Below are 27717 nucleotides of genomic sequence, written 5' to 3'. Positions count from 1 at the left end.
AAACTCATAAATCGAAAATAAACTGACAACGCCATGGCTAAAAGAGTTATCAATTCAACAATATGGATTATTCTGAATGTCGTTCAATGAATTTGAATTTGCAATGGCATAAACATGATAAACTTGTAAACAGTCTATATTTCATCAACCAACACAAATTGAAAAGTGTCACAGTTATTCAAAGCTGATCAACATAATAAAAGGTCGGAAATATAAAGGAATATATCTTATCAAGCAATTGGTATGGCAATGTACTTCTTATTCACACTGGTGTGACTCGATCAGTAATACTCCTATAAGATCTCACAAACACATTGCACAAACAACATTTCTTAAAAAAACTAATCAGAAAAAAATAAAAAAAAAATAATATAAAACCTAGAAAGACTACTGGTACTCCATGCATATAAGACGCCTCTTGCCTACCACAACATTTGTCATCCTACTCATAATTAAATTCTTTCAATGCATTTCACAAATACGGCAAGAAAAAATACTTTTATAGTTTAATTATAAGATATTACAAAATGTAAAGGCCATTGCACATAAAAATAACTTGAAAAGAAAATGCGTCGCATGCAAATGTTGATTGGTTGATAAAAACAAGGAACACATTTAATAAAACCTCAATGTTTGAATGTACAATTCTCCGCAAAATTCCGGATTCAAAACCTGTATCCTATTGTTCCAGTACTAAGTTAATGTATTCTGCCTTATTAATTTGTGGATCAATGTGTAAACAGTGGAAATCATGCAATGTCGTCAACAATGTAATTCAAATATGCTTCTTTTTCAACAACATTTTCATAAACAGGTAACTCTTGTTCCCCCGGTAGATTGTCTTGTAAAAATTCAGAAGAAATTTCACTAGCTGTATTATCCAAATATGTTTCATTCTCATAGATTGAGTTCTGGTTTGTAATGAGGTACATATTTCCGTTGTTAGCACGGCTTTGTACCACCAGTGAGGCGTAGGGTTGTTCATACATACCATCATTATTGTCTGCATTATTGATGCTATTGTCTGACATTACTGATACATTTTCGGATGACGCGGTGTCTTTATCTCTTTTTTCAACACCAATGTTGTTGCCTGTTGACAAAATCAGATTTGCGTTTTCTGAAATAGATATTCATTGAATGCCGAAACTACACCAGCGTAACATTTTTGCATCATTACATTACTCAAATATCCTTATGTTATCACATTTTATCATATTGAAAACATAAAATTGTATTGTTTTCTAAAAATGTTCTATACATAGTAAGAAAAATTGCAGTTGTTATCTTATAGTTCGTTTCTGTTTGTTATATTGTCGTTTAGTTTTTGGTTGCACTTTAGTGTTACTGTTGATTCGTTGTTTTAGTTTGTTACCCGAATTGGTTTTTCTCTGAATCGATAGATGAGTGTCAAACAGCGGTATACTACTGTTATTTTTTTCCTAATCGGTTTAATTGAAAAGAATCAATATAGATTCAAAGAAATAACGTGATTTTCTAAATATAAAAACTGATAATTTAACTTCTATGATGTCATAGAACAAAAAGTTTTGTCAAGATATTGTTAATGACTAAAAGGACCAAAGGAGCAGGTCCGGTAAAGCCGATTTTGGCATCAAATGTCAGGTTCATCAAACGAAAGATTTTGGACACTTTTTGAACACATAAGTGTCTATTTCAATTGATTCAATTTGTTAATGTGAAAGATTTTAACTTATTTAGTTATTAAAAACGCTCTAATTCAAGCTTAAATATGCAAAATCTATCAAATATGCCAAAAACGTCACTTTTCAGATGTTTTCTTCTCAAAAATGAAAGTGTCCGCATCTGTTTTCATCCTCGAGATTTATATATGTTATGTAATATCATCAAATACAACTTACATTTACATATTATGAATGAATACGAATGCGGCCACATTCATTTTAGACGGAAACTAAAATGCTAAATTTGTGAAGATTTCAGAGGGAAAGAAAGATACCAGATGCAATCTACTTTCCAGTAAATAGCTAAAAAACTACATTTTCACAATTTTGTAAAACTGCTACATGTTTGGGCCAAAAATAGGTCTTACTGAACCTACTCCTCAAATTCGCATGTCACCATTTCTATCGAAAATGTATGTAATGTGTGTACCTTGTGATGATGTCTGGTGGTATACATTCTCATAAACAGGTAGTTTTTGATCCTCCGTTGAAGTGTCTTGTAAGAAACCAGGAGAAACTTCATCAGCTGAATTTTCCAAAGAATTGTCATTCTCGTAGATTGAGTTCTGTTCTGTTATGAGATTCACCTTTTCGTCGTCAGCACAATATGGTACCACCAGTGATTGGTATGGTTGTGCGTATATTCCATCATCATTGTCCACATCTTCGATGTTATTGTCTGACGCTACTAATGCATTTGCTGATGACACGGTGTCTTTATATCCTTTTTCAACACCAATTGTGTTGACTGTTGACAAAATCGGATTTTCGTTTTCTGAAATGAATTTTAATAAGACGTTTTCAATTAATTCTGAAACTACACCAGCATAACATGTTGCATCAGTACATTAAGCAAATATCGTTATGTAATGACATTTTATCATTATTGAAAACTTTAAATCGCATTGTTTTCTAAACTAGAGACTCTCAAGAGCCTGTGTCGCTCATCTTGGTCTACGCGCATATTAAACAATGGACACAGATACCGTCATGACAAAATTGTGTTTTGATGATCATGATGGGTTTGGAGATCATACTTTACTGGACATTCTTCTTGCAACAATTATCTCTATCTATAATAAACTTGGCCCAGTAACTACAGTGGAAAATATATACTAAAAATATATTCTAAAAATTTACAAAAATTTACGAAAATTGTTAAAAATTGACTATAAAGGGCAATAACTTCTTAATGGGTCAACTGACCATTTTGGTCATGTTGACTTATTTGTAGATCTTACTGTGCTGAACATTATTGCTGTTTACAGTTTATCTCTATCTATAATAATATTCAAGATAATAAGCAAAAACTGCAAAATTTCCTTAAAATTACCAATTGAGGGGCAGCAACCCAACAACGGGTTGTCCGATTCGTCTAAACTAATTCCCACAGGCAAGATTTGCTGTCGATGAATCTGGTTATTTATTTTAGATATTTTTGACATATAGCTCTTCAACGGTTTCGGTACTTATACATCTTCAGATTTCAAATGATAGGATTTTGGCGTTCCTGATGAAGGTAAATTCAGAAAAGCGCTTCGGACGCAAGAAATTACTATTTTTTGTCATTTGTGTACCTTGGGATGGTGTCTGGTGGTTTTCATCTTCAAGTATTTCTTCATAAACAATACTGTCGTCATTACTCGCTTTCGATGCTCGGACATTTGCAGCTGTGATCATCCTAATGATGAAACATGCGTAAAAAAATATAATAAGGAAGCAGAATTCGGGAAAAAGTGATGCATTACATGCTTAAGGTGACTCGCAGGTCTATTTTTATATTTGTTTTTACTTTAGGATTTGTCTATTTTATTCTATGAATGAACTTTATCATATACTTAATAGAAACATAAAATGAAATTATGGGTTCACCGATTATTTCAGCTCACAATCTGCCTTCAACAGCAGAATTCATTTTTGTTAAGGTACTTTTTGTGTTGAACTAATAGAAGAAATATAAGTGTTATCGACAAAAATAACTGAAATACAGAAATCGCCTACATTTTACAATTGTTTAGTGTAAATACAGCTTATTTGAAAATAATGATAAACAATATAGGTTACCGATGAAGTGAACGGTTATATTAATTGTACTGCCAAAAAAATGGCATCTTGCTCCATAGAGCTTTTTGTTAATGATACATGTATACATATTTTAAAAGTTATATGAGGACTAACGGTTTAGTTAGCGTTAATCCACAGTCTCCATTTTTTTTTATATTTGTGCAAATATGCAGCAGCTATTTACATTATCAATTAAAGCAGACTTCTATGTAAACTTTGAATCAAGACCAAACGGTTGATGATTTACGAAGTTAGTATCTCCAAATTGATACCATATTCCCATGCTTGTATGTTCTTGACACACAGTTGTTTGTCATACAAGGAAACAATTAATCATAGAGTTTAACGTGTTGAAGTTAAAATTATCCCTTCGTAAATTTACGGACGCCATTGCAAGTTGTTTGACTATTATGATATATTTGTTTCACTGAGCGGTTATGCTCTTAATGTCATAATGTTGGGACACCTAACAGCAACCCCATTTTCACGTCATGTGCACAAAACTTTTCCAGAAATATTGTTATCTCTTTGATTCTAATCAAATGTTCTTAATGTCGTAATTACAATTATTTTTCTACAGAGTAAGATTTGTAACGGGTTTGTACTAATATGAGCAACACGACTGGTGTCACATGTGAAGGGTGATGTGCTTTCTTACACTTCCAGAATACTTGAGATTACCCCCAGTTTTTGGGGTGGTACGTGTTGCTTCGGTTGTAGCTTTGTTTGTTGTGTTTTGCGGACAATTGTTTGTCTGTTTGTCTTTTTGTTAGTGTTCGCAATGTCAGTTTATTTTAACTTTACAAGATTAAGGAATTTCGCTACTCAGTTTCAAAATAACAAACTGTTCATAACATTATTACATACAGAGAGGGGATTAATAAAGGAACCATCAGAGTAAACAAAATATAGGTGAGTGTGCTTGTTTTCGAGATATTAGCCATTGACATTGTGGCGGGAAAATGTTCTCTTTTGAATTTTCCTAGCTTGATCGTTGACAAGTTTAGGTTCTCAAAAACTATTATAAAATAACAACGATTTCATAAGAATTTTACACATGGCTTATAACTATATATGTGAACGATTTTTTGGGAAAAATGGGGGTAATGGGCTAAATTGCATTAGGCATTCAAATGGATATTACCAGCGGATTCTGCAAATCTGACGCGAACATCCTTAAATGTCCCTTTATGGTATTTTTCATCGGTGATGAAATACTTTGTTTTGAAAATTCATATTATGTTCACTCGCAAATTCACGTGAAACTCGGATGAAACCAGTTCACTTGAGTTTCATGTATTTATTAGCCCATAAACCTGAATATCGGCTGGGATGGTATTAATATATATCTATTTTTTTTCTATAAATAACTAAACAAACCTCTTATTGGTCTTCTGTTTCAAGAAATCTACAAATTGAAAAATTCAAAAAGAATAATTTCTTCTTTTTTTATTCTTTTTTTCTTTGTTATACAGTGCTAATCTCAAAGAATTTTTCAAACCTTGTTTCAATACGATAACAACGTTATGTTCAATATTTATGCAATGACCATTGAAAATGCTAATGTAAAGGCACGTTTAGAGATTCATATTCTAGGCATATGGAATAGGTAAGCTAATTTCACTGTACGTGTAGTCGTCTATTTGGACAATCCTGTGAACAAATTGTGTAAAGCATTGTCATATATTTTGCATATGATGTTTATATTTTCGGTGTTATTTTCTTTTTTATTCTGAAGTTTTCAGAAAAAAATATTGTAGACTTACGAACAAATACTCCGATTCCCAATCCTATGACTATATTAACTAAGACTAATACTACAATGACGATGCCTTGAACAGGTGGTGTTTTTTCAACTGTGGAATTAGTGGCTGAAAAATGTTAGATATATTTAGAAATAATAAATTGGCACTGCTATTCTATTACTAGTGCAACAACAACATGAAACTGTAATTTATGTATTCATTTATCAAGTTAATTGTGAAAGATTTAAATGACAAATCAATAAACACATTTAAACATTTATACTTACATTTTAAACACGTCATGTTAATCATTTACACATTTAAATGCAAGAAAAATTGGTATCGTCAATTTTATTAAATATACGAAGATGTTGTGTGAGTGCCAATGAGACAACTTTTCCTCCAAATAACAATTTATAGAAGTAAGCAATAGCTAAATGCACGGCCGTCAACACGGAGCCTTGGCTCACACCGCACAATTAACTTAAAAGGCCCAGCAATGTCTAGTGTAAAACCATTCAAACGGGAAAACCAACTAGAAACACGTATACATTACATAAACAAACGACAACTACTGTACATCAGATTCCTGACAAGATCCATATTAATATAAAAGAAAAAAAAAGCATAACAAATAGTATCAACCGGTCAAATTAACAAGAAAGTAGGATTTGAACGTACTCGCAGTTACTGACAAATAAAATCATGCATCACAGACTAAAATCAACTAAAACACATCCCAGGGATTTAGTATTTTAGCGTCATGAACAGTCAGAGAAGACACGACTTGTGCAATGCCAAAAATATATGTATCGACAGATAGTAAGAAAGTGAGGAGCGACTTCTTTATAGATAAAAATTAGCGTGTGTTTGTCTCTATACATCCAGCCTCTACAGAAGATACAATTTAGTTGTTTTAATTTGCTAAATTGTTAATAACCAACCTAAGAGTTTAAGCCTTTTTCGTGAGGTCGTTCTTTTTTTCTTTTTTCGTATAGTTTCAACTTTACTGCTTACTGAACTATATAAATTTGATGATGATCATCCATTCATTATCTTCTTTACTTGTTTTTCAATTAGCATGATTAGCATGATAAGCTTTAGACTAAAGGTGATTTTGATGGTTTGTTTACCCTCTTACTCACTTTAAGAAAAAATATAGCATCTCCTCTCCGTACACGCCATATAAACACGGTGCTATTTATGAAAACATAGAATCAAGAAATATTAATATATAGCTACTTAATGTTGTATAATGATTCACCTAAAGTCATTATAAATGAAACAGCGGTCTTCTTGCTTTCTCCAATTGCATTTGTTGACAGTATCCGAACAAGATATCGAGTTTGTGGGATCAAGTTAAACACAGTATTTGACATTCTGGCCTGCATATTATCAAAAACAGGTTCTGACCGTCTCCATATTTTCTTTATGTCTCGTCTATATTCTATGAAAAATGTCTGTGGAAAACCCCCGTTGTATCCACGATACCAAAATACTGTCAAATATCTTTCAAATGGAACTACTGACATATTTGTGGGAGGCTCTGGTTGATCTGTTTCGTAGAAAGAAAATACTCAAAGAATGAAAAAGAATTTGATCGAACTTATAACAGATCACCAAGTTAATATTCATTGATACTAGGTTAAGTACAATTAATATATCTATCAAGTAATAGTAGGTTATGAATTGCATATTTATGATGCAGGTTTTATAAAGTAAAACAAAAATACCGATCACCGAAGAAATTCAAAACGCAACGTCCCTAAATGTATTGCTCAATACAAAGCTCAAACACAGTCTGGAAATTAATTGACAAAAACTTTACTTGGCTACATGGGTAAATGTTCACACTTTCTGAATGATGTTTTTTTTTACTGGTAATCAATACATAAACATATACACAATTTATAAGTGATTAAACCTACTTCCCCATTTCATCTTCACCATCAGTTCATTACAACCCTTTTTGTTGCAGGCTTCGAATGTATAATCTGTACAGTCTTCTTTTCTATTTAGTGTCAGTTGGAATATTATTTGTATACAAGCCACTGTTATGTTTACATCCTGGACCATCTCATGTATATTAATACTCCTCTGTAGTCCATGTATATTTAGAGTCTTATTCCGTTGTAATAGGTTTGTTTTTAATGTTCCATACTTATTGTACACCAACATTGTCAAGTTCGTTTCCTTACCGTAACGGCCGAATTGAATTTGCTTATTGGAATTCACAAATTTCGGTGGAACTAAAATAAAATTAATATAGATTATTAGCATTTTAGCATTTGAAACAGAAATGTTTCTTGCTCTTTGTCGGGTAGTTGTCTTGTTGACACATTACCCGTTTTAATTCTCAATTGTATTTGTCATAAATCATAAGAAACGAGCTCGCTGTCGCAAATTGATATTCGAGTTTCCAAAGTCAGTATGTTTAACTTAAAGGGTATTATATGTTATATTTGCTATTACTTTTTACACTATGCGATCTTTGCTGTGAAAACAAAATCAAAGAAAAGTAATGTTGTCAGTAGAACTATTTTCCGCGTACAAAACATTGTGATAGTTGTTCGGCTGTATGACTTAATTCGGCTGTAAATCGTTTATCTACTTTTATGTAATCATAACATTTAAATGTTATTGTTTATGTTTGTCAATGAACACATTAGTTCTCTGGTGATAAAGTTGTACGACTTTTGTAAGCATGCTATCATCAGTTTCACCGCTGCAGACCTTACTTTGACGTGGAGTTGATAAACGGACATTATAAACGGATTTTTTGCAAACATATATTTTAGCATTCCATGACAGTTTGTATTATTCTCATCTAGCCCAATGCCTTGTTCTAACGGTATATTATCGTAGAAAAATTTATAATGATGCATGCGTCAAACGAACTGATGTTTCTTTTGAATGTTTGTTGGTTGTTTTGAAATGTCATGCATGCTACTAGGCCTAGCATAAATGACATTTCAACACATTTAAAGGAAATATAATTGCGTTTGATGCATATAAAGATGAGTGTATACGCTACCTTTATTGTTTATGAGAATTGATCCTGTCTGGTACAGTCGTCCATTTATACCATATATACCGTTGGAAGTTTTGCAAGTGTAAATGCCGTCAATTTCGTCTAACCTGTTGTCAGTGGTGTATTTCAATATCAACATACCACCACTTGACCCCTCAATATTTCGAATATGTTCTTTGAATTCAGACCACTGTTCCCAATCACCAAATGTAAATTTATCAGGGTTTCCGCTTGGATTGCAGATTAATATTAATTTGCTTTTCGTTAGTTTGCGTCTTATTTCAACAACTGGAGAATCTGTAAAAAAATAGTTATTGTTCAGGTTAATATCTTAATGACAGAACATATTTAAAGGAAAAACTTAATGCATATTCTGGATTTGTTTTAAAACAGTACTTAAAATACTTTTAACTGTAATGACTAAACTATAAACTTACACTGAATATCCAACCGTACTTCACATGATAACGGATTTACTAGTAATGAACTGTAGGAGGAACATGTGAATAACTTCATGTTGTCAAGTTTTGTTGGAATGAAGGAATATCTGATACGATCACTGCCCTTATTCGTAATATTTGATCCATTTATACTCAAAACGAGTGTTTCTACAGGTGGTCGTCCACTTCCGACAATACAGACGATAGTTAGATTTTCCCCCTCGACTCCGAGAACAACCTTTTCGCCGTTCATCATGATTGATCCTTGCACTGTTATGTTGGAAGGTAAACCTAATCAATGCAGAATGAAATATATTTTTCTTTTAAAAACTAAACATTATAAGTGTTTACATGCCTATGGTTGTATGTAATTGCTGAAACCCATTAAATTAGGCATATGGTGGATTATCGTTTAATTATCAGTTATGCATTATCTCTTTAATTTTTTAACATTAACCTATACAAGAAAATGTTAATGCGTATAATTGATATATTTAGAATTCCCCATAATTTAATCAATAATTGGTATGTTAACATCTGAATTGTTTAACAATGAAAATGATTTACTATCTTCGGGGTATATTACCTTATAGGCGAGTGATAAATTTAAAGAAAGACGCTTAATTAACGACTTTAATGAACCCACCTATTATACGGCTATATTGTATATATTTTTCGAAAGCTTATCATCTGTACTATCTGTTTTTTCCCAGTCGTAAAAAAACCCGTACGGTGCATTTTCTGTTAAATCAAGATCAAAGGTCATGAATAAACATTCATTTTTCGGCATCAGAAAGAACAATTTGGGTTTTCACTCTTGTTGTTGACTTTTACTCGAATTTCAGGACATCTGTGCTGTCTATTAAACTGTTTTACGACCGGCAAAAGAGATAGTACAGCTTTATAGCTTTCGAATGATATATAATTGAACCTTGTGATAGGTGGGTGCATTAAAATTTGAATGGTTTAAGTAACTCCACTGTAAGCTGTATATGGTAAAATCTTCTTGAATATTAGCCCCGCACCAATGTTGTTCTTTGTACTTTTTTGTTTGCCTTTCAAACGTTTTTTTCTCGAGCATCACGGATGGGTCATTTGGAGACAACATGCGGATGTGCCTTACAAAATTTGTATCCTGGTTTATATCCTTTTTTTACTACATTTGTAAGTTCATCGAATAGTTTTGATTTTATTGAATATATTCATGTCTAATGTGTTTTGTTGTTGCGAAGGTTGTTAAATCATCTGGATTGAGAGCGATTAACAAGTTTTATATATCTATTTAAAATGTATCAATCAAATTTGAAAATAAAACTCATAACTTTGTTTAATTGGTACAACAAATTCAAACAATATCGAGATACTGTACACATTACCTGCAGAACATATGTTTGATATCACTAACAGCGTCAAAATACCTCTACAAACAGTCATGATATCTGTAATGAAAAAGTATTTTGTATCATAATTAAGGGTGACAATGTGTTATATTGGTAAACACACCTTATATAAGAATGCCAAATTTTGATTGGTTGGTACCTGGAGGCTAGGGAAAATCCACAGTTCCTTGACTGGTATTTTCGCAAATACCCCTCTATAACATGATATATATGTTTAATATTGAAATACAACATATATTTCATTGATTCAGTAAACATTTTAATTACCAAGACTGAAAGATTTACTAAAAATATGCATATACATACCTTTTTTAAACATTTGCATTGAATTGGTTTTTTCCCCTACCAATCTGATTTTAATGTTGTGAGTTTTGTGAGTTTCAGATTACCGTTGAATAATTACATGTAGCAATAACAAATAAGATTAAAAATAATAATTAATGCCTTATTAGAATATAATAACGGAATGAATCACATAATATATATATACCTGATGCTATGATGTCAGCTTTATCTGCCGGGTTTGTCATTCCTGGATATACATATATAGTTTAAACAAATGTTTCCCTATTTAGAATGACTATTTTCCGTTAATCATTTCTGAAAACAATTCAATTCGTAAATAAACTGTCATTTTAATTAATCATTAAGTGTTTTGTGCCATTCCGTGATATAATAATTCACAAAAATAGATGTCGAGGACGAAGCATTTCTTTAAATAACTCTGCTTTTCGGTTTTGAAATAAAAATTGTAGTATAAAGGTTCGTTTTAGGTCAGTATAGAATAGATCTAAATATACTGGTATTGTTCAGAAAAATACTAAAAATCAGAACAAATGCGATTCTCCTTCATCTGTATTTGTTTTCAAAGAGTACAACAGGTACAAGGATTATAATTGAGTATGCCAGACGCCCGTCTACATAAGTCTCATCGGTGACGCTCATATCAAAATATTTATAAAGCCAAACAAGTACAAGTTTGAATTGCTATGAGGATCCACAATTCAAAAAAAGTTGTGCCAAGCACGGCTAAGGTAATCTATGCCTGGGATAAACAAAATCCTTAGATTTTCTTAAAATTAAAAGTTTTGTGAACAGGAAATTTATGAAATTGACCACATTATTGATATTCATGTCAACACCAAAGTGATGACTACTTGGCTGATAATACCTTCAGGGACGAAACGTCCACAAGAAGTGGTATCGACACAGTGGTGTAAATAGTCGTCAAAAGTACCAGGATAAGAAGTTAGTACGCCAGACGCGTTTCGTCTACATAAGACTCATGACAGACGCTGATATCAAAATATTTATAAAGCCAAACAAATACAGTTGTGAAGAGTATTGAGGATCCAAAAATTCCAAAAAAGTTGTGTCAAACACTGCTAAGGTAATCTTTGCCTGGTTTAAGAAATATGTAGGCTACAAACTTTTGCATTTTTAATTTTCAAAAACTTCAGTCCGTTAAGTCAATATAAAAGCCATTAATGAACCATATTGCAGGCATAGTTAGTTATGAAAAAAAATAATAAATGGGCGCACTAAACTATAGTAACAGAGTAACACAATATCAAACCAATTACATTTAACCCTAGAAACAAAATACACATGTTGTCAAATAACGAGAACATCAAAATATCTTTTTCTTGCCGTTGAAAATTAAGTATAAGCATCTCCTTTATAAAAAACAACAACATTTGACCATAGTTAAAGACTATGTTTTATAGAAGCATTTATAGAACATTTCAAGGTATATGTTAAAGCAACAGTAGTTTGAGTATGTGCTTTTCTCATAAATTCATGAACATGTAACATGAAACAATTTAAGGACTAAAGCGTAAAGTCATCATCATTTTTGTCAATATATACACCCAAAAGTTTCTGTATTTCAACGGGTCTGATTAGGCTATCTTGTAGACATATATATATATTCATATCATTTCCTAGCAAAGCCCGTTTCTTATTTGTTCCAATCAACATAGAAGTAAAATTAAACGGAATCATTCAGTAGTGTTTTTTTTTTTACAAAAACTTGCTCTAAAAGAACTATGAAAAAGGACGACATTGAACGATTATACATTAGTTTTACATGTTTAATTGTTTTATCTGCTTCATCGTGTTATGCATGTTGTTATCTGTAATTTTACCTATTGTTTTAAATTTAAGTGAATGTTGATTCTCCATTTAGCACTTTGTGATTATTTGATATATAAATCAAATTTTTATTGAATATCTGCTGTGCAATGTTAACTTTTTTTTTATGTTATACATTTTTATCTCGTCTCAGTATTTATAACGTGTACTGCCTTTGATAATAATTAGTATTACGTACTGCTGATCTCTAACGTAAATAAATATTTCCGTACTCCTCACAACAAAATTGTAATGCCTATAGTTAGCTGTTTGTGTTATTTAATTTAACGCAATGTTTTCCCATGTTACAGTTGTCTTTTGTATTTTGTTTTACTGTTGTATTTACAAAGTATATTGTATCATAGATCCAAGTTATTCATGTAATGCTTGGTTTTGTAAATATTTGTTTTGGTCAAGATAAGCCTTTCCAATGATAATTTATAATGTGTCTTTCTATTGTGTAATGTTATTCTCGCAAACAAAATGTCACGGACAGAAAGTCACAGGAAACAAAATCACGATTTGAGATCATATGTATTAGATAGGAAAACAAACTATTGTTCCAAAGTCATTTTCTTAAAGCTATGTTCTCGTAACAATTTAATAATTTAGTTGAGCAACGCCGAGGACCATTACAGACATCCGAGGCCATGTTTACTGACCGAGGTCATATAATAGTTTCATTATAAAAACAACCATTTCTTAATACATTAACCAAATGAACAAAAGTGTATGTGTTGCTGCCAACTTGATGTACTCTCTACTCTTTTAATGACAGTTTAGTTTGAAAAAAAAATATTTTTTACTTAATAAAGATTTTGATATATAAAATATCCAAGATATTTAAAAGTCGACAGAAGTTATGTGCTGAAAAACAGGATGAATAATGATCCCTATATAAGGTTCCTCTAATGTTAGTTGCTGGTTTTAGAAATATTGATTTTACGAAAACCATTGCATTACCGTATTTTACAGAATGAAATAACGATGCTTTTTTTCGAGATTATCCGTTTTGAAAATCGACGGCCATTTTAAATTTATTATATTTGATATTAACACTGTAATGGCCCTGTATTAATAAGTAAGTAAGTAAGTAAGTAATGACTTTATTTAAAGAGGGTGACTCAATTAGCTTTCGCTAATCTACCTTGAGGCCCTCACAAAGAACAAACAGTACAAATATTACAAAGCTTACAGTTTCTAACATATTATGTAAATGCACTACCCATACTAACTATAAACTGTCTGTAGAACAAGAGAAAAATAAATTCATATATATATATTTGTATATACATAACATACAAATCATCAGAATATTTAAGTGAGTTGTTATAAATCATTTGTAGTCAAGAAATCAACACATTTTTGTTTAAAAGTTTCCAGGTTTTCACAAAGTTTTATTTCATTTGGTAGTTTATTCCAAAGTATAGATGAGCTATATGCAAAAGATTTCTTCTAAGAATTTGTGTTCGGTCGTACAACAGCTAAATTATTATTTGCAGATGACCTTAAATTTCTACTATGTAGGTTAACAATTGGACAACAGAGTTCCCTTAAGTAATCAGGTGCTTTATCGTTTAGAATTTTATGAACAAGAATAAGTTTATGATATGAAATTCTAGATTTGAAATCCAACCACTATAGGTCTTTAAATAAATTTATACTAGGTGTTAGTATTGGTGCATCAAGTATAATCCTTGCATCTTTTTTTTGCATTTTAAGAATTTTTTAATATCCATCCTCATAGCAATTTCCCCATGTTGAGCAACACAAATCAAATATGGGCAGTATATAAGCATTATAAAACAGCTTTCTATTACTTATATCCAAACATTTCTTAATTCTAGATAGCAGTGCGATACGAGAACTTAAGTTTTTACATACATAGTCAATTTTAAATTTCCAGTTTAAATTTTTGTCAATATATACACCCAAAAGTTTCTGTATTTCAACGGGTCTGATTAGGCTATCTTGTAGACATATATATATATTCATATCATTTCCTAGCAAAGCCCGTTTCTTATTTGTTCCAATCAACATAGAAGTAGTTTTTAAAGGAATGTATAACCATCCTATTGTTCAGAGACCAATCATTTATGGTGTTGGAGTCGTAATTTAGTTTCCTTTCTATCTCTTCATTATTTGTTCCATATGTATGAAGTGTTGAATCATCAGCATACATATCAATGGCTGTATGAGTGGCTTCTAAAGTCATGTCATTTATGAATAAGACAAACAAAAGGGGACATTAAATGGACCCATGGGGAACCCCATATTTGATACATTTAGACTCTGAGGCTGTATTACCAGAGCACACTGTTTGTTTTCTATTAGACAGGTACGACTCAAACCATTTTATTGAATGATTAGAGACTTTGTATAAATGTAATTTATGGCAGAGAATGGTGTGATTAACGAGATCAAATGCCTTCTTTAAATCTAGAAAGACTGTTCCTACAACATTACCATTATCAATAAATTTGAGCCAGGTGTCAATTAATTTGGTAAGGCCTGTCTGACATGAGTGGTTAGATCGAAATCCAGATTCTGCCTCATGTAATACTTTATATTTTGACAGATATAGATAAAAATGTTTTGCGACATGTTTTTCAAATATTTTTGATAATGCAGGAAGTATTGATATAGGTCTGTAGTTTTCTGGCATATGTTTATCACCATTTTTAAATATTGGAGTTACTTTAGCTAATTTAAGATTTTCTGGGAAAACACCCTCTAGTATACTTAAGTTTAATAAATACGTTATACTTGGGGCTAAAGCTTCCGATAACAATTTATTGAAAAACGGACCAACTTCATCAAGTCCAGTTGCTTTTGATGTTTCTAGTTTAGAAAGTAATTTCTTAGTTTCTTCTAGTTTAGTAAACGGAATCGTTAACCTAACACCAGCGGGTATTTTATCTTGAACATATTCATTTAATTTATTTGCTTGATGTTGCGTGTTATTTGTAACATATTTATCACCTATTGTTGTAAGTGAGTGTTGAAATGATTTACTATATCTTGCACATTATCATACTCTTTATGGTCAAAATTCATGGTAGATGGAATTTCACTTTGGGTTTTGGGTTTTAAATCTTTGAGTAAAGCCCAAATTTCTTTAGGTTTTTATTTTCTATTGCTTGCTTGAAATGGGACTGTTTAGACTTTTCTATTAATTTAATACATTTGTTGCGCCAATAACAGAATTTTCCCAATCCCTCTTGCTTTGATGAGCGTCTTTTATCTCATCTGTAAGCCAATCTGGTTGGCGTATATGTTTGATTCTTTTTACTTTGACAGGAGCGTGCCTGTTAATAACTGACAGAAATAGTTTATACCACATGTCAGTGGCAGATTGAATGTCACTTTGTTTAATTTGAGCAAAAATTGTCTTATATAAATCCTCCAAAAACTTGTTTTCATTAAAGTTTTTGAAACATCGATACCTAATTTGTTGATGCTGTAAGCTTGGAACATCTTTTTGGTTTATTTTTCTCGTAATACATACTGGATAGTGATCACTAAGGGCTATTTTTCGGACATTTGTTTCAACTATATTTTCAGGGTGGTTAGTATAAACATGATCAATGATAGTACTTGATGTTGATGTGATATGGGTAGGAGTATCAATTAATTGTACAATAGATTGTGTTAGTAAAACATTCTCCCATATATTGTTCAAGCACCTAAAATCGATATTGATATCACCCATTATTATAATTTCTAGTTTTAATTCATTTGCCTTCTCGATTTCCTTTTCAAATTCATCAATCCACGATTGTGGCATATCAGTAGATCTGTAGATAAAACTTATTAATAGGGATTTGGAGTCTTTGAAATGTATCTGAAGCCATATACTTTCCAGAGAACTTATTTCTAGATCAGTTCTTCTTTTGTATTTTAAAGAGCTAGAAACGTAAGCAACTACATCCCCTCCCTTTTTCTCATCTGTTTCACATCGATTTTTGCGTTCAAGTTCAAATCCTTTAATACTAATAAAACTGTCTTCCGTGTTACTTGTGAGAAATGTTTCAGATATTTCCATAATATGTGTGTTATTTTTGTTTGATTTATAAATAATTTTTTTGTAGTTTCATTTCATTATTCTGATATTTTGTTGCTTTTATTGATTCTTTTCTGTTAGTATTTAAAGATCTGTTGTTCTTTAAATTAGTGTTCTGTAAGTGTAAATTTTTTTCTGCACTTATGGAAGAATAGTATTGATCATTTTCCATTTCTTTACCCTATTTTTGACATTTTTAACTATTGTGTCTGTTTGTTTTGTTCAAGCATCGGTGACAATATAATGGAATGTGATACGACTGTCATACAAGTGAGATGTTTAGCTAGCTATAAAACCAGGTTCAATCCACCATTTTCTACATTTGAAAATGCCTGTACCAAGTCAGGAATATGACAGTTCTTGTCCATTCGTTTTTGATGCGTTTTGTTATTTGATTTTGCCATGTGATTATGGACTTTCCGAATTGATTTTCCTCTGAGTTCAGTATTTTTGTGATTTCACTTTTTACATTTACATTCAATATTATCACACAAGGTACATATGTTATTTAAACATTCAAATTTGTTCAAAAGAAAAAGTTTCGGCATAAAATGCATTGCCAGTGTCCTAATTTGATGAATACCAGCAGTTTTTCATTTTATGTCCATATTTTGAGCAGGTCCAACATTTTGTCTCATGGCGGCAAAATCGAGAGTTGTGTTCCTCTTCGCAACAGAAAAAACAAACACCAACATGAGAGTTGTTGTGATTTAAAGATGTTGTGTCGGACGTTTCTTTGGTGACTTTGACAAGTGTATCGTATAGTCTGAGAAGTGTTGCCGTTTCTCTGTCATTGAGGTGAATTCCGTCACGCCAGATTTGTTCGCTGTTGAGATGACCATTTTGTCTAATAAAGCTTTGGACATTTTGTAGACATTCCACACCTTAACTTTCGGCTACTTTCCCAATTATGTGGTTAACGATTTTTACGTTTGCATCTCGCATGGCCAGTTTGTCTGTATTTAGCCTAGTTAGGGTTTCTAATAAACAGTCATTTTTGGTAATAATGTACTTAGTTGTTTAATATATTGTAATAATACATGATTACACACACGATAAGATTATTATCATAGCAAACTACAAAATCCCTCACGTATGCGGAACCCATTAGTTTTTTTCTCTCTCAATATATGTGTTGTTTAAAACAAAGGCAAACGCACATACAAACACAAAACTTTGAATCTAAAACCTTTATTCAAAACATTTTCTAAACAAACAAAAATGGCAACAAAAAAATAAAGTTGAACTTAAATAGTTAACACAAAATAGTAAGAAACAATATACATGGTGTGAACATGCATGCTGTATTGTGACTTTTTAACAAATATCTGCAAGGTAAAACAGATAAAGACAGGGGAATCCGTTATACATTTGTAAATTAGGTCTCAACCGGGTATATACCGTGGAATTCCCGACTTAGGGTTAATAAACTCTAAGCCGAGAAATTCACTGTGTATACCCTGTCTGAGACCTAAAAAATATATAACTTTACGGATAATCAATGTGTCAAATAACAACACAGAAATGTCAGTATAAAATCAGGAAATTTCTGGGGAATATTCGACGGGTTTACCCAGATAGAACCAAAAACCCGTACTAATTAAACAAATCTGTTACTATGTTTCATAGTGTTAAGCTCTGAGCTACAAAGAACATTTCAAGAAGAGGCTAACATAGGGAATCAATATCCATCAATTATACATTTTAAATATAAAACCATGAAATATACACTCCAAATACTTCGAATTTATGTTTTAAAGTGTTATTACAAACCATAGCATACACGATAAAATAATTGTCAAAGCAAATTACAAAAACCTCCACACACGCGGGAAATATTAGGTAGGATTTGTCACCAGATTTGTTATAAATATAGTCAAACAAATAAAACAAATAGAAAACAAGAAATCTCAAATTTTTTTGGATAATATATTCTTAGCAAAAAGGAAATTGTGTCAAGAGAAAACAAGATGCATTTATATGAATTACAAAAACATTTAGAAGAAAAACAAAACCTGTTAATGAATATGTATAATGTATTGTGAATGTTTAACAAATATCTTGTACTACACATCAAATTAGTGCGAGGTAATCCGTAATATATGTGTAAGTTGTCTCAAACATGATATATAATGTGACATTCCAGGCTGAGGATACCTATATATTTAGCCTACGGGTCAAGGAATATATACTTTTAGCCGGAAATATCACATTATGTACTCTTTCTGAGACCTGAATAACATATAATATACTACGTTTTGGCAAAGTATGAACACATTGTACCATTTTTAATTTACACTACCATGCTACCGTCAGTGGCTTTATAATGCCAAGAAATATATTCTTTGCATGCTTACAGTTTTTATTCATGATATTTGTATATTATGAATATAGGGAAAAAAATAACAAAAATTACCTAAATTAGAGAAAATGCTAAACGGAAAGTCAATAAGCAAATGACAAAATCAAATACAAACAAATGTATACATGTAACTAATATGATATTCTTGATTTGGTACAAAATATACAAAAATAAATAACCATATCCCTAAAACACAGTGATGGGATGCATAATAGTCACATGAAACAAAGGAAACATAAAAAGTCATATAGAAAAAGCATTTTAGCAAACAAAAAAAGCAATAAGGAAAATATAAGAAAAAGAATGTGGCACTACAACTGGATATAACAAAAAAAATAAACTAAACACTAAAAGTATTATTCATATAAATTAATAAAAGGTACATTACCATGCTATTAAGAACAACGTTAGTCGACGGAAATACAGTCAAACCTGCTCAAAATACCACCTGTATTTACGCAAACACCTGTTTTAAAAGATTTTAAATCTCTCTGAAGTTCATTTCATATAGATTTGACCTGTAATAAAAGACCACATTTTATCTCTCGTAAGAGGTCTCTTAACAGGGTGGACTGTATATATGCATGAATGTGATTCGTTCTTTTCTCTACACAACATGTATGTATAAACTATCAACAATATACATTTACAGAGGCCAAGTATCACTATCATTGCTTTCGTCGTATTCACTTTCGCTACTAGAAAGTGGAGCTACGGGTTCCGACATTAAATCTATTTCAGAATAAATTGTTCTGTTTACACTTCCATGTATAACGGCATCTCGCATTGTCGTTGCTGTGTTGAATGTGATTTCCGAATAATTAAGACTTGGATCATCAATCTGAAATGAATCAAAAGTATTCCATAAACAAATACAAGACATGAAAAAAGACTGCCATATCGTGTAAAAAAACGAAGATTACGGGATTGTTAAATAAGGATATAAAAAAATCAAATAAATCAACGACTAGTCCTGTTACAAATTGCAAAATATGCAGTTCTAACACATCAAACCAATGGCATATTTGTAACTTTTGGACAGATAGGAGAGTTATTTTTACAACACTAAAGCACATGCTTTGCTTTTACCGAACAATCATTTTTCTTGAGGTCAATCCTGCCACAAAACTGACATACAAACCTTGCAGAACGTTCTTTTAATCTTTTAATGTTGATCATCAATACTGTGCATAGACAATTGTCCCGCTGATTTCAAACAAACAATTATTTTAATATCAAAGATGCATACTTATCGGTTTTTTTTCTAGTAAGAAAGTGAGATATTTGACACGTGTGTCTAAAATTCATTCGTGCTTATATTGAAAGGTCATATAAGTTATGTTCGGCCGAGAATAAACTTTAGAAATAGTCGTTATTTATGTTACCTGAGGGTTAAGCACTGCCGATACCGCGCCCCTGTTTATATAAGTACACGATCTTCGACCATTTGCTAAAGTAAAATATGTTTCAAAGTGTCATGAAGAATAAAAAATGATAACATATCAATATTCTGCTAAGTAAGGTGTTTTATTTGAACATGTGTTTTCAAGAGAACCATTTTGAAAACAAACTCTGAAGAATTTAATGAGGAAAGTTAAATGAACACAATTATTGTGTGTCTAGTTCAGTTATCTATGCAAAGTCATTGAAATGCTCAATTTATGAGTGTTTTTGTCCTAAAGGTTTTTTTTCTTTTTAGAAATACGAGGATACATAGACAAAGTAGGTATTGATATAATAATCTCCTGAATCGTTTAAAAAACAAAAAAAAAAAAAAAAAAACAAATATAGATTACAACAAGATCATTGTTATGAATGATTCGCATATAAAAATCAACAAAATTTAAAAAAAAAAAAAACAATAAAACAGAACTTTATGATCAATCCAAAACGGAAGGCTCAACCAAATAACACGAATTCAGAACATTTTTCATAATCCTGAATTTGTCTAGGCATTTCATTATGTTAAATAAAGTTAATTTATAGTTCAACAAGTGGTACAGTGTCCAATTTGACAACTACATGCATACCTGAAATTCGACTGAATGACCAACCTTGTGATTGAAACAAGTTTATCATGACAGAGTATGTGTATACATGAGTTTCAGATGTATATAAAAGAGAACAGACATTAACTTTCAAAAAAATTTAAAAGGTAATCATTTAAAACTTAGACTAAACGGTCAATATGAGCCCCTTTCATTCAAATTATATATGTTTTGTAAGGTTAACAGATCCTGCTACACATTTGACGACCGATATGTCGTCTATATAAGTTCACAGTTAGTCATAAGCGTAAATGGTCATTCATGAAACAACTGACTTGATTATCAATAATGGGTCTTAGAATACAACACATTTTCTTAAGAACCGTAGATCGATAATCGATAAATCATGTTATTTCATTCTTTTAAAATATACTGTATTCAAATATTTACACAAACAAGAAGAACATAAAAACCAGCTTCGCAATTTTATACAGATACATTTTACCTAAGCCTCCGTTAAGAAGTTGCATCTGGTAAATTTGGTTATCACTAGAAGTTGAAGGCACAGTTGTATCTAATATGCTTTGATTGCGTATGTTTTGTGCACGAGCTAAAATTGAATCATCTGATGAAATATAGAGCAGGTTGTCCACTGGTTCCACTAAAACAAAACGTATAATTCACAGCCAAATAAAAAAAAAAGAATATTCTTTGGAAAATGTTACACAAAAAGAAAATCGATATAATTTGAAATATAAGTATTTCACATATCATTTAACAAAAATAGTATGGATGGCTCATGGCGAAACAGGTGTTGTGTTACAATTTCCCAAACAAAATTGGAAAGTTAACTATATAAAAAGAGTGTAATTCAAACAAGCAAGGTCAAAGGGCAAATTGAAATTCGAACTTCAGATGATGATTTATTATTAAAATACTTACGTACTTTCCTGGGAAGGTATGATATTGTTATTGATGCTATTCCCATGTCTGTTTGAGCAAAATTCTCTACTCATACATCATTCCCTTTGACATACTAGACTGTGAGTTTTATGATCAAGTTTAAAACAGAAAAGCACCTCAGATGCTATGCATAGTGTTGCTGTTTTGTTTAATGTAAGGCGCTTTTTTGTCGTGATATATTGCATGACGTTTTTAAACCTTATGTACACCTAAGAAGAATATTTAGATCAAGAGGAGGTATTTTTCTTTTAAACGTTGTATTGCATTTTTTTTTTCATTACACTTGATTTAATGTAATCCTAAACAGCTCAGAGACGCATGTTTAGGCGTTGTTGTATTACACCAATTCCAATTTGTCACATAAGATACAAATGGGATACTAGTTAACAAAAGTTACAATTTTCTTAACTTGCTTTATATTACGTTTGTTATCAAAATTGAATTAACTTATATGAAATTACACAACTATTTGTATTATAATGAAAATATGTTATCCGATTAAGAGGGATATTTGTGATATCAAAAAACTACGTAAACCTGTCATTTTGCACATTCATTATCCATCCCATAAACAGGAAGCTTCTTTTGTTTCTTTGATCTATAACGTATAAATGTTCTTGGGTATATTTTTGTTATGTCATTACGTCAATGGATTTCCAGGGGAAATATTAAATATTTGTTAGATGTACAAATTACTTTGAAAACGACGTGACTAGTATAATAGCATATTGTATTTTAACGTGATAATGTTTTGTGGTTAGTATTTGTTATTTACTATTTGACCAATGCCCCGCACTGTATCTTATGATATTTATTATTAGAGAATAAACTACTTAAATACCTTTTTACTTAAAGACAATTTGAAATACGTCGGTAAATATCATTTATATTGAGCGAGTAAAATTTTTTACCTTGAAAGTTTTCTCTAACTTCTTCCTCCACCCTATAAGATAATATAACATTCATATTGGCTAGTAGAACACACCCTAGACATCGCTGACTGTGCCTTAATTTATTATGCTACAATATTTGCTTTGCTTTTATTAATCGTATTGTCATTTGATAAAGTCGTACCTATCATATGTACATTGTAGCAAATTTTCGCTGCATTCAGAATCATTCTGTTTGAACCCGTTCTGGTTTTTCTACTTATATTTAGTAGAGGTTATTCAGAAAGTGGAGGGAGTAATAAGGAAGAACTACAACCATGAACTGCATGTGACATATTCTATTGGTAACGGTATCGGATTCGACTCAGAACTTGTTACTTATTGGTAATGCAAATTATATGAAAAACAAAACGGCCTGGAAGGTGTTATTTTCAATCAACACCATTGTTCTACATTAGTTATACATATTTTATGTCCTGCCGGCTGACAAGTGTGATGTTTTTATTGTAGTGTCATAAAAGTCATATAATATGTCTGTTTTATTATATTTTATAACAAAACATTACCAATGCTATTTATTGATTGATTTTTGTTTGGGTGAACAAAATGTATGGATTCGTATATGAATGATAGGAAAAGTGGTAAAAATCGACATGAAACTAACGAGAAAAATAACCTAAAGACATTTGTTTTAAATGCATAGATCGCTGGCGACATCAAAAATTTATTGGATGTCTAAAATATAAGAGCATATTATGAGCTGAGTACAAGCAATTATTCGATTTTTGAAATTTGAATACGAAATACATTATTAATGTTGGTCTGTTTTATAGATTTTTAAACTGTCAAACAATTACAGACATTCTAAAGAGTTTATTTTTAACCTTAATTAGGTTAACAGATGCATTGGTATTCATTTGCATTTAGTCGAGTTCTGTCATTTATAAATTAGAGAGAAGAATGTGCGAAATATTATTAGTTACATAATGTGCTAGTGACCCCATATATACCGTATGACGTCACTAGCACACTATGTAACAAATTTATCTTACCGACTATCTTAACGTGTGGAATTTAGACTAGTGACCTATCAATATAAGCAAGTCTTCGATGCTGTTAGCATTAAGAAACTACTTCCATTGATCCTACAAAAACAGATGCCAACAAGAACAACTTGTTACGTTTAAATGTGTTTTATGAATTTATTTCCATCGTAATCATTAATTTCTTCGTTTGTTGAAACCTTTAAGATTTTTTCTCAATACCGTTTTGTTTTTTATAAAGGGACGTAACACCATTACTAACCGTGTATGAAAAAAGCCCCTCCTCCCTTATAACCTAATGTTAAATATGAAGGGACGTAACTCCACTACTAACCGTGTATGAAATAAGCCCCGCCTCCCTACTAACCTAATATCAAATATACATACACGGTTTGCACGCGGACGCTTTTAACCAATCATATTCGTACAAATGTATAGGTGGCACGGGAGTATTTGCATTCCAGAATTTAGGTTGCTCTTTTGTGTACCCTACTTAGGTTAATGTATCTAAACAGTGTGATAGGACAAAAAATACAGTGTCAACTGAACATACTTTCCCAAACTGACGGATGAATCAAGTGTAGAAAAATATGAAATAATGTTACATACAGATGAAAATGAATTTTTGAGAATTTTTTAAAATTATATATTCACTGCACCATAAAAGACCTGAAAGTACTAGTGGCCTTAGGTTTTTAAAAATAGCAAAAAAAGTAAACGGTCATGATACATATTCAAATTCATTTTTGAATAGTAAAATGAAAGTACTTCAGTTAACTGTGAATGTAGAATTTTTTGCAGTGTTAGAAAGTGTTGAAAATTCTGAAAAGGCTATCATTTTTCCCTTATGGGCCAGGAAATACTACCGTGCCACCTATAGGAGGTAAGATAAATGTTTATATTTAGTATTTATCAAATAACATACGGATTGTAGTTGTCAGATACATCTTCATCTGTAATAAAAAAAAAAGTAAGAACAAATGCACAAATTATAAATGAGTTTGAAGAAAATATTGAAAGTTATGTGTAAAAACAAAAAAAAAAAGGAAAAAGCAGATAGTTTATTTTACAAGCAGCATGAAAATATACTCGTCTACTTAAAATATATTGGACATAATTTATATATTTGCAAATAATGCAAAATGTATGAAGTATTTGATCAAAACAATTAAATATAATCCTGGAAACTCGCTTTTATCTATGAATATATATTTTAATTTGCAAATACTTGTTTAATATTTAGGAAGGCCTTTGACTCGCGTTGGTGTTTAGACAGCGTACAACAATCATCATTCAATAATACAAAAAAGAATATCTTCGATACAGAAGAGAGTAAAGCGTTGGTATATCAATGTATGTAATATATAGTTTACATATCCTACCTTTTCTTCTTAGACAGAAAAAAGTAATCGTTCCGTAAACAGCTATTGTTACTGCTAAAACAATCAAAACAACTACAGATACATCGTTGGATAGAACAACTGATATCATAATCAATAAAACTATAAACACAGCTTTCGCACGATAAAGGTTAATCGTTGGCTCTGTAAAACAGACAGAAATCTACTGGTAAAAACATTTTACTAATGAAAACAACCAGGATTAGAATCAGAAAACATTGTATTGATAAGAGAAGTACAGATATATAAATAAAAACGATTTTTACCGCAGATCGAGTTTTAACTGTAAAAAGTTGTTCTCATAAATAAAAAAATCTTCGTAATATATTATTACATGTTTTCCTAAGCTCCATAGACTAAAATGTTCAATCTTCGTATTTATCGTTGAACAAATGGTTTAACTTTCCAGTGTAACTTCAAAAATAATATTCAAAACAGGTTTATTACATGCTATGAATGAGGAGTATATTCATATATTTACTCAATATTAAATAGTTTCTAACCTAAAGTCATCGCATCAATGACAGGTGTCTTCTTACTTTCTCCAATTTCATTTCTAGAGAATATCCGAACTAAATATCGAGTATTTGGAGTCATGTTATACAGAAGATTTGACATTCTAGTCTGCATGTTATCAATAATTGGTCCTGACCGTGTCCACTTTTCACTGGCTACCTGTTGATATTCTATGAAAAACATCTGAGGGTCTCCCGTGTTATATCCAGGACACCATGATACTTCTAGATGTCTATCATATGGTATTACTGACACATTTGTAGGAGATTTGGGAAGTTCGGCTTTTTAAAAAAAAATAACACATGCTAAATAAATTATCAATAAGTAAAACAGAAGCTCTTTTTTCAAAGTACAGTGTCAGTTTTAATGTAATCAACGTGTAAAATTATTCCGATGAATGTTCTTTTAGTGTCATCAAACATGTTAAAATTGGTACAAAATACCGAAGATCATATGTTTACTTCATGGTATTTGGAAAGTGATATAAGTAGAACTTAAGCCAATGAATTCGACTTCATTATAACGATAATTATTGGTGGTCACACTGTGTTTATTACTCTGTGCGGCACTTAGTCAAATTGCATACCATGGATTTTGGACGTCAAATACGTACGTTGACTAGGCGAAACTACATATGGCTATTAGTCGCTGATATTTTGATTTATCAGCGACGTAATATAATGTACGAACTGGCGTTGATAAAGTTTACCCCAGTACACAAGGTAATTCAGTTGCTATTAAAGGTACCAAAATGACGTTCGAACTTATAAATCGAAAACGACAAGAAATAAGAGCTGTGCATGTCGGAGATACATTTCTGAATCAAAAATGATTTAAATCATGAATGCATTATGGTGTTATGACATAGATATTCGTATTCTTTTCAAACTAGATTCGAAATTAAGAAAGTATGTTTTGTAACTGTAAATCGATATTTTGTGAATAAATAAAACACAATGGATAACGTATTTACGCAAGTACTCTTTCACATAAATAGTTTCGCGACCGACATAATGATTTACTTAACTTTTGACTAAATATTTATATCAAATCTATGGGCGTGGCTTTGTGTAATTTGTCGTGGTCTCTGTTTTCGACTAACGACCTTTAACATAGATAATGACATAATGACTTTACATGATATACAATATGATAGGTGAATTTGGTTGTGTCAGACCTGTAACTTTAGCTTATGTGTGTGTTGTTCCTCTTTCCTTTTACTTTCTTGTACGTTGCTCTATGCTGATGTCTGTTCTCAGGCAAATCGACGAGTTTTGATATACCCTTTTTATGTCATTAATAGGCCTGATATTGGAAGTAACATAAAAGTTGTTCAAATTTATTTGCTTTACTTAAATCTTCAGGTTATCTTTACATTCACAAAGAACATTAATATATCCTCTCAATTTGTATAACACAAAACCATAGAATCAGTGATGATTATTATTATTATATATTATGGCAACTAAATATTGCTACGTTATAATACTTACCGACAGTCATCACAGAACTCACAGCCGTTGTATTGCTTTTTCCAATTTCATTTTTTGACAACATTCGAACATGATATCGAGTTTTGGGGTTCAAATCATTTAGGATTATTGACATCTTAACATGTCTCTTATCAACGACTGGTCCTGATCGTTTCCATATATTTTCGGCTTCTTTTTGATATTCTACGTAAAATGTCTGCTGGTAACCCCCGTCAAATCCTGGATCCCAAATGACTTCTAGATATCTAGCATATGTAATTACTTCAACATATGACGGAGGCTCGGGACGACCTATTTAAAGAAAAAATAACTAAAGTTATTTAAAAAGTTTGAGGAAAAAACAAATATTTAAAAGTATTAACTTAAGATGTTACCAATGAGTTTAGGCAAATTAACACCGCAACCAAGTTTTCAATCAAAGTTAAATTATAATTGTTTTTATTTTTTAAATGGAATCCAAAAAAAAAAAAAACAGTACAC

The 27717-nt window shown here is 31.2% G+C and overlaps 2 protein-coding genes across 2 annotated transcripts; both read right to left on the bottom strand.

The window, feature by feature from the left end:
* Positions 1-493: 493 nt before the first annotated feature.
* LOC143059082 (uncharacterized) lies at positions 494-5175 on the bottom strand. The gene is made up of 4 exons (XM_076232573.1): positions 5151-5175; positions 3284-3387; positions 2137-2481; positions 494-1120 (listed from the first exon to the last, which is right to left on the bottom strand). The coding sequence occupies exons 2-4, from the start codon at positions 3384-3386 to the stop codon at positions 750-752; spliced, it is 819 nt and encodes a 272-aa protein (XP_076088688.1). The 5' UTR covers position 3387; positions 5151-5175; the 3' UTR covers positions 494-749.
* Positions 5176-19221: 14046 nt separating this feature from the next.
* LOC143059533 (uncharacterized) lies at positions 19222-25353 on the bottom strand. Its single transcript, XM_076233047.1, has 5 exons — positions 25211-25353; positions 24754-24781; positions 22807-22838; positions 21438-21593; positions 19222-19785 (listed from the first exon to the last, which is right to left on the bottom strand). Exons 1-5 carry the CDS (start codon positions 25317-25319, stop codon positions 19781-19783), a joined length of 330 nt encoding a protein of 109 aa, XP_076089162.1. The 5' UTR covers positions 25320-25353; the 3' UTR covers positions 19222-19780.
* Positions 25354-27717: the final 2364 nt, after the last annotated feature.

The sequence above is a fragment of the Mytilus galloprovincialis genome, chromosome 14 (genome assembly GCF_965363235.1).
Source record: "Mytilus galloprovincialis chromosome 14, xbMytGall1.hap1.1, whole genome shotgun sequence".
Classification (NCBI taxonomy): Eukaryota; Metazoa; Mollusca; class Bivalvia; order Mytilida; family Mytilidae; genus Mytilus; species Mytilus galloprovincialis.
The sequence above is the reverse complement of the archived record's forward strand: the minus strand, read 5'-3'. Positions and strand labels throughout refer to the sequence as shown.